Source organism: Antennarius striatus, chromosome 8 (assembly GCF_040054535.1).
Source record: "Antennarius striatus isolate MH-2024 chromosome 8, ASM4005453v1, whole genome shotgun sequence".
Lineage (NCBI taxonomy): Eukaryota > Metazoa > Chordata > Actinopteri > Lophiiformes > Antennariidae > Antennarius > Antennarius striatus.
This window is the reverse complement of record NC_090783.1, coordinates 3,253,912-3,262,500: the sequence shown is the minus strand read 5'-3', so window position 1 is coordinate 3,262,500 and position 8,589 is coordinate 3,253,912. Positions and strand designations below refer to the sequence as shown.

Below are 8,589 nucleotides of genomic sequence, written 5' to 3'. Positions count from 1 at the left end.
AAGAATTTCTTAACAGTCAGTTTAGAAAATGTACTGTAATGTAATTTTAAAAAGTGGACAGCATTAAATGTTGGTTAGAAACGTCAAGAATTTTAAGGTTTTGTGTTTCAGTTCATGGAGACGTAGACGTAGAGCTTTAATAAATGAGCTTCAAAGCCGGTGTTTACTATAAGCCATGTAGCTGTAGCTTCACATATGCTTCAGAAATAAAGAAATACAGTCCCTCCGAGCTGCTGCTGGAGCAGAGGTGATGCTGACACACTAGAAGTGGACTACTGCACCAGAACTTGTGATTTTACTTGGAGCTTTGCAATTTTTCATGTCTGTGCACAGCGACCAAACCATGAGGAACTTTTGTTTAGGAGCTGTCCCGAGTTAAGAGATGGGGTGAGGTTTGTCAGCACGTTTCATGAATGAACTTGTTGACAGTAACTGGTTTGTGTTAGTGCAGATTAACCTGTTTCTTAATTTCCTTATAAGTCAACCATAATGAGTTGTTTTTAGTCTTTCATTGAATGTGACTTCCGTGATCCTTTATTTTACTGCTGAGGACATGTTTTTAACCTGTAGGTGAAGGTGCGATGGTCCCATGATGTTCTTCATTGCCATTTATTAACAATTGACAAGCAGATATTTTCATTATTCACAAGTGTGTAAATGTGTATATTAATGCCCGGGGGGGAAATTATTACCACATTCTAGATCACACTTTTACTTTTAGTCGCATGCAGTAGTAGTAGTACTAACAGTGTGGATTTAAATTTTAAAGTTCCATTCAAAATAGAACGAAATGTTAGTGGATGTAAGCAATAAATATATAACTCTCATTCAAAGCGAAATATCTTTTGGTACTAATTATAATTGAATGAAGAGGGGCAGTTTGTAATAACGGGAATTATCACTTTTTTTGGTTGTAATATCAAATATTTAATTAGATTTTTGTTCAGGCGTAAAAAAGTTTATCGTTTAACAAACAATATTTTTCGATCAGAATATACTGTATATTCTTGGGCTGTAATGTTTTTTATGCCTTGATGTGTTTCCAGGTCGATCTTCTCAAAAACGTTACTTTTGCGCCATCTTGTGGTCATGTAGAGTAAAAGCAGGCACTTGGTCCCTGTTTGTGTAACCGCTTCCAAACCACGCCCACTAAACCCCATCGTATTGGTCATGCACTTTGTTAGGAAACACGCGATTGGACATAATTTTGAAACGTCACGCCTCCCGGAAGTGATTGTTGTTTGTTGTGTAAGCGTTGCTTCTTGGTCCAAATTAACGCAAAACAGTAAGTATACACGAGTAACGGCCGAAAGTAAGCCTAAATAAATCTGAAAATGCGGAATAATAATGTAAAAATGGAGTAACTAAACGTTTTCATTCATATTTTCTGCAGCGATGTCGATACCTCCTGTTAAAACGCGGATCCCTCTCAGCAGCTTCGGTCATTTGGTAACGGAGGTGAAGGTTAGAACGATAACATTTTATGTCAAAGACTGCAGTAACTATTATAAATATCAAGAACAATAATATGCATCAATTATTATATATTGTGTCAATGATTTTGCATTAAATCATTAATAACTAGACGCCAATGCGGCTCTTAAACCATTCATGTTGCAGCACCCAAAACAAAGGTCACCTCTAAGTTTGACCCTCGATTTGGAGTCACACAGATATTAATAAACAATAAAAGAACCCGTTGATGGACCAGTCTACATAATGTAATGATGTCTGTAATGACAGATGCACCATTCTTCCACCTAGTGTCATAGTAGAGTAGGTTATGAAACAAACACACCTTCTGTGCAGCAGTTTATCAGAAAACTAAATTGATCGCTGGGGGGTTTATTTGTTGTGTATTCATTATAGGTAAGGAATGGAGATGGAAAAGCTCTATCTGTTAAACGATAAATGATTTTTTACGAGCGTCCCTCGATTTGGAACCCATGTAAAATTGAATGCTTCTGCCAACGCAAGTGAAAGCAACACGCCACCTCTGAGGAGGTAATAATTTAATAGCAGGTGTTCTTGGAAACACAGTATCAGCACGTCAGTTTTACTTTTGTTTCATGAGCTCGAAATGTGATCCGACACCAATGCGGTCGTGTCACTTACAAAGCTCTTTTGTGATTTGATGTACGTATTTAGGTTTTAAAACTTCCTCCTAAATTTTCCAGAGCTTAATAGGTCAATAACACTTCCTCTTACTGTTACTGTGTGTGTGTGTGTGTGTGTGTGTGTGTGTGTGTGTGTGTGTGTGTGTGTGTGTCTTTCAGAAACAGCTGTTTGGTATTGACGCACCGACTTCTGTGGAACTGACCGGCTGGAGGAAATATTTAAATAGCTACACAACGCAGGGCCGTCGAAATGTACATGCACACACACTCCTACACACACACACACACACACACACGCACACACAGCCCTCAGGTGACAGTCTTTCTCTCTGTTCTTACAGTGGGTATTGGTCACCTATGGGATGGTAGCTGCAGCAGCAGCCGCCTACTTGATGCACAGACGAAGCAAAAAAGAAAACTTGGCCTCCACAGCCTCAAAGAGCGACTGATGTAGATTTTCACTTTGTCTAGTGAATAAACGCCATGTAGATAATCAATAGCCTCAGATCTGATTTTTGTAAGGACCCTCTCTGATGTTAGTGTGTGTGTTTGCTGCATGTGTGAACGGTGTAATAGTTAAATCCCACCTGTCCATCTGACCCCATGCCTTTATGTCCTCCACTAATGAGTTAATAGCGCGTCTGATCATGTCACAAAGGTCACATGATCAGTCACTTTTGTCCGTTTGTCTTGGCAACATGTCAGAAATTGTCAACAGGTTGTGCTGGAATTTTGTTTATCTTGGACCAATAAGTGTCAAATAAATCATGAGGTCATCAAGTTGGAGTGATCCACATCCGGGATGTTAGGTCAACTTCAAGGAAAGTCTGGAAAACTTCTTTATGGGATGTCAGACTCGTTCCAAAAGGAGGCTTCACCCCAGGTTGTTGGAAACTGAAAGTCGACCCCTGGATTTAAAAAGAACCCAGTATGGTTTACTGGAGGGCCTCCTGGAGGTTCTAAGGGAGAAGAAGAACTTAGTACAAATTATAAAAATCATTCCAAGAGCTAAAAAGCAGAACTAAGACTGCCATTGGTTTCATGAAGATTTTTATAGAGCTTCTGGATTCTCAAAGTGATATCAATTTAATGTAAGGAATCATAACAGATGAGGGGTTTTATTTTGAAAGAATCCAACCAACTGCTTGTAAACAGTTTGAATTCATAGTCTTTTAACTGCATTGGTGGTTCCTGCACCTTTTTATGCAAGTTAACGGTATAATTTTTGTGTGAAAAGTTTAAAAAAAAAATCTTTGACATGAAATGTATTTGACTCTTCCACATTTATCGCATTAGACTATTAAATTCAAATTCCTGTTTCACACCCGGGTTTAAAAGAAATCACCCCCATTTCTTATCACATGCTTGTCAGTGTTCACACTCGATGAGCTCACCTTCCTGTTCTTTCATGTTTTACTTTCATTACATCCCACTTCAAAATGGTGATGTAAAAAAAACAACCCATCAGTTTATGATTAATCGCTGCCTGTTAAAGCAGTATTCCTCCCCCTAAATTAAATATAATTGTCCCTCTCCAGGATTTGGTTCATGGCATCATGTGGCCACAGGAGGCGTGTTTTCAGGTGGAGTTTAAAGTCCGTCGTGCATCAGACAATGCGTTATTGTTTGGGATGTGCACGGATAGTGTGAAGGTCTTCTTCTGCACAACAGGTGGGTGTGGATTTATCTGTCATTCTTCTGGCTGGAGATCACCCACGTAGATGAACACCTGTGGACCAGCATCACCTGGAGACCCTGAAGAAATTCAACCACCGGTGTGAAGAATGTTTTTTTTCTTGTCGATGTGATCCTAGATTCCAAAGGAACATCTTCGCGGTCCTGAATTATTTTTTTTGACAATTTTAATGTGGCTTTTTAGAGCCCATAATGGAGAGAGATTGAGCTGGCTCGATAAACGCCTGTGCTCGCTGCCGGCAGATCACGTGTTTTACAAAAAGCGCAGAACCAGAATGAAAGCGAAAGCACATCCGGGCGAACACCTGAATGATGCATGTGTGTGTGTGTGTGTGTGTGTGTCTGTGTGTGTTGATAACGGCAATGAACCGCTTCGGGTCGGTGACAGCAGTTTAAAACGGAACAGCCGCCGCGTTTTGCGCAAAAACGAAAGCTGATGGCAGGGAGCGCGTCTGTCCGCAAAAGTCCGGCGCACGGAGGTAAGGAGGCTTTCTATTTCGCGGCAGCATCACTGAAGTTGCATTAAGTTGCTTCCAAACACAAAACTGAAACATATTTACAAAAAAAAAACAACACAAAAAAAAACCACGCAAACTGATTGGATTCTGTCGTTGCAAGGCGTGAACGCACGGATGCGTTATTTTGTGGATTTCACATCAGATCATTTTAAGGAAACCGCTCCGATCGCAGTGCATAAACATGACAGATCATCTCATTACTGATTCTTAACATGTAAACGTCAGGGAAATATGAAATATTAACAATTTATTTACGTTTTGTTTGTGTTTTTTTGTCTTTTATTTGGAGGCACATTGTGGCTTTGCTCTGCAGATGTGAGCTGTGTAAACAAACTCCTGCAGGTTGGGCGTCCACCAAATCCAAATCAGTCGAGATAAACTTAAATAGCAGAGAATTTTTTTTGGGATTTTTTCAAATCGCTTTTTTGGAAAGTGAAAGCGTTCCGCGCTGACTTTGCAGCCTCTGCAGTGGAGTTACAGCAACTGGAATTTGTGTGTTTTTACAGATGTGCACATCTGTTTGCATACATCAGGTTTTCCAGGAAGAAAAAAAAAATTTAACTTATGATGCAATGTCCTGAAAAACAAATGTCTCAAAAGTATGAGACAGGTGGCAAATATTCTTTCTCGTGGTTTTCGGTGTCGTCATCATTATATTATAGTTTTTGTGAATGAAGTCACCACTGATGCACATTTCTATCTATCTATCTATTCTTCAGTCCCACGTGGTTTTCTGTGGCGAGTCTTGCCGTCTACCTGTTGGTAATTCATGATAGTCAATGTTCCTGTTCTTGTTTCAGGTGAAATAAAAGATTCTAATTATGATTGTCATCTCCACTCATCAGCTCCTGGGATTATTCAATGACAGATGACAAAACTGATCCCGTCTCAGCTTCCTGCCAACACTTCCTGTGTTGTTGATGAATCCAGATTAGAACCTCAAACTGATTTGTGAGCAGCATGGAGTCTCTGAGAAGACTGGGCAGCAGATGACTGACCTGAGAGTATCCGGTGATGGAGGAGCTACGTGTGAACACATGAGGAGCAGGGCGTCGAGAGGAGGCGTCTCCTTTGTAGGATGGTCAGAGACAATCCTGACCGGACAGCAGCAGACGGCCAGAAGAAGCAGAGTCAAGAAGCAGAGAAGAAGAACCAGAACCAACATTCTGAAGAACCGTCAGGTCCAGAAAGAGCAGCGAGAGCTGAAGCAGAGAGCCGCGAGGAAACCGAACCCTGGCAACAGGCTAGTCTGCTCTTTGTGTATTATGGGGTTTTGATTTAATTGTATTTAAGCATCCAGACTTTTATTAACATCTCAATTCAATTAAAAAAACTTACTTTTTCCACAAATGGCAATTGCACTCACATAAAGCAGGATTGGTACACAAAAAGGACAAGCAGAGTGCAAAGAGCAAAAACCAGACTCAATACACAGAAAAACACACAGTAACACTAAAATACACAATAAACAGAAATATGCAATATAAACAGATATGTGCAATGAGCAATTAAATATATAAAAATACGTTTACAAAATTTTTAAAACCATAAAACTGTAAAGATATCTGTCAGTCATCTATTGTCATGTAATGAAAATGTCTCAGGTCATCTACTGAAAATAACATACCTGCATCATCAATGATGTGCAGCTGACCAACATGGGGATAATATTACCTACTTTATTTGCTTTTATTCCTTAGTAATGCATTATAATATGTTAATGCATGTCTGTTATGTGTTAAAAACATGAATTATTCCTAAAACCTCCTCTTTCATAGGAAGGGAAGGGAGCTGACGACCTGCCCACACACCTCCGTCTGTTCCGAAGCGCTGCGGAGTATAAACTCGTGAAGCACACTTTTATGCAGCTCCAGCACAGCGGTTACTACTGGGGATCGATGCCCATGGAGAAAGCCCACGAGATGCTGGCAGATGCCCCCCTGGGCACCTTCCTCATCAGGTAACGCACTGAAAAATTTTAGTGTGGTGTTTAGTAGCTTGTGTAAAGTCAGGTTCCTCATTCTCCATCTTTGAGGTTTTCTATTTAACCCTGTGTTGACCTGTCCAAACGTCTTGACTCTGCAGGGACAGCGGCCGGCCGGATGTTTTCTTCACACTGAGTTACCAAAGCGACGACGGCCCGACGAGCGTTCGCATCCGGCTGAACGACAACCTGCTCTTCTGTTTGAATGGCAGCCACAAGACTTTTGCTTCGCTCTTCGATCTGCTCACGTTTTACACCGGCTCCTCTTGTAAGCTGACGGTACCGTATCGCAAGCAGCGGCCGGAGTGCCTAAAGGAAATGTGCAGACGGGCTCTTATTCGCACACACGGAGCAGAAAATATAGGAACCTTAGCCGGACTCAGTAGTGGAGTGAAAGACTATGTATATGTGTATCCTTACTTTATATAGTCACACGTGTGTGTAAATGTCTGAGTAAACAAATGTTTGGAATACGTTTCTGTTTTCAAAATGTTCAACAGTTTTTTTTGTACGGTATCAAACTGGTACTTGAACATTACAAATTCAAGGTAACACATAGGAAGCAGCTTCAAATTGACTCTGCCTGGTATTCTTTCTTTTTTTTATTGTTCTGATTAAGACACCACAGGTCCAATTTATTGCTAAGTCTTTCAGCCCTATAATTAAGATAATAATAAAGATAATAAAATAATTTTTATCTGTAGTTACATTTTCAGTTTTTTAATTTATTTTTTTTTAAAAAGGAGGAGCTGCTTCCTGGCAATGATGACTTCTTTTTCCGACATCTACGGGACAAATACTCAGATACTACTTCTTCAGAAATGATAGATGAAATGAGGAAGTCTGATAAAGTGAATGCGTTTAACAGAATTTCCCATAATTGTCACAATAAAGTGATTTTTTTTTTACATCTCAAAACAGTGAGAGAACAGCCAGTCTCACAGTCGAGTTTTTTATTAATCTTCTTTATTAATCTGAGTTGTAAGATGAATAACAATTGTTTTAAGAGGATGTGTTCCTTTCATGAAGCTGTGCTTGACACTACCTACATATACCAAGATGCATTGCACATAAAATCCACATCAATGTAAATATTGTATTAATTCCTGTTATACTAACAGGAAGTCAGAGGAAATGACATTATCTCTATAGCGCCAACATCAGGTGAATATTATTTTTTATTACCAAACAAGTAACAAACGAAAAACACTCTCATCATCTGTAAATAAACGTCTTGTGCCCCCACAAGGGCAAATGTGTACCCAAGATCAGATAAATGCAGAGTGTTGTGGCAGGAAGGGAATCCAGCATCAAAAACTCGGTCAAACAAATATGACTGTTTATGTGAAAATGGATAGAGGATGACACCGTGGCGACCTCTAAAGGACAAACCGTTTACTGCAAGCTCACACCACAACCTTTCTGTCTGCTTATCGGACTGCTAGCATGGTCTGTGTCACAATGCTAGCACGCTGCATTAGCTTTTAGCATACTTTGTGTAAATGTCTGTATTATTAGCAGATTTGATTTATTTATGCGCAATAAAGAATTTTTTTTTAAAAAACTAATAAACTTGTTTTATTTTTTTAAATTGCATTGTTGGAAAATACTGCAGCTCAACACTTTAAAGTTAAATTATAGACACACACATACACACATAAATATATATGCATGTGTGTATATATATACTGTATAGGAGTGTATATGTGTCATAAAGTTGATTTCTTCATATGTGTGTGTGTGTGTGTGTGTGTGTGTGTGTGTGTGTGTGTGTGTGTGTGTGTGTGTGTGTGTGGCAGGCTTTATCGTGCACACATTTTTTTATATCTTTAATCAAGCCCTTGTATTCCTGTATTCTGTCATGTGCTCCACTTCCTGTCCTAAATGTTGCTGGCAGTGGCCCCTTTAATACTAATTACCCCCCACACACACACACACACACACACAGGAACTGAGTGCTTGTGCTGAAATTATCTCTTGTCTCATTAACTTTAAGCAGGTTGGAATAAAAACCATCACCGCCTTGACACGTGGAGAAAAGGCCGTTTTATTTAGCTACACAATCAAAAGTGCTTCAGAAATAAGGCAAAGGTTAAAAAAATTAAAAATATAATTTAAAAAAAACAATTAAAACAGGAAATTTAAAGGTAATAAAAGAAGATAAGAATGAAAATTTCCTGATTTTCATAGATGTATGATAAATATTTCACACCTTGGAGCGTCGGTGCGTTTGTTGGTTCCGCGTGACCCACGCGCCAAACGACCTCTCCTGACT

General features: G+C 39.5%; 1 protein-coding gene and 1 long non-coding RNA gene across 5 annotated transcripts; both read left to right on the top strand.

The window, feature by feature from the left end:
- The first annotated feature begins 1,218 nt into the window (after positions 1 to 1,218).
- On the top strand, positions 1,219 to 2,794 carry LOC137600855 (uncharacterized). The gene is made up of 4 exons (XR_011036992.1): positions 1,219 to 1,285; positions 1,394 to 1,464; positions 2,277 to 2,369; positions 2,459 to 2,794. It is a non-coding gene; the product is annotated as an uncharacterized lncRNA (long non-coding RNA).
- Positions 2,795 to 3,751: 957 nt separating this feature from the next.
- Positions 3,752 to 7,849, top strand: LOC137600854 (suppressor of cytokine signaling 1-like). 4 transcript variants are annotated; one of them, XM_068322717.1, is made up of 4 exons: positions 3,752 to 3,788; positions 5,176 to 5,573; positions 6,109 to 6,290; positions 6,416 to 7,849. In XM_068322717.1, exons 2-4 carry the CDS (start codon positions 5,409 to 5,411, stop codon positions 6,741 to 6,743), a joined length of 675 nt encoding a protein of 224 aa, XP_068178818.1. In that variant the 5' UTR covers positions 3,752 to 3,788; positions 5,176 to 5,408; the 3' UTR covers positions 6,744 to 7,849. The 4 variants fall into 4 exon arrangements, with proteins under 4 accessions (XP_068178818.1, XP_068178819.1, XP_068178816.1 ...); XM_068322718.1 differs by having other exon boundaries at positions 3,752 to 3,892; XM_068322715.1 differs by lacking the exon at positions 3,752 to 3,788 and adding an exon at positions 4,148 to 4,291.
- Positions 7,850 to 8,589: the final 740 nt, after the last annotated feature.

Coding starts and splice junctions, on each gene's coding strand:
- LOC137600854 (XM_068322717.1), top strand. CDS start 5,409: ATGGTCAGAGACAATCCTGACCGGACAGCAGCAGACGGCCAGAAGAAG. Junction 5,574..6,108: donor AAACCGAACCCTGGCAACAG/GCTAGTCTGCTC, acceptor CCTCTTTCATAG/GAAGGGAAGGGAGCTGACGA. Junction 6,291..6,415: donor CTGGGCACCTTCCTCATCAG/GTAACGCACTGA, acceptor TTGACTCTGCAG/GGACAGCGGCCGGCCGGATG.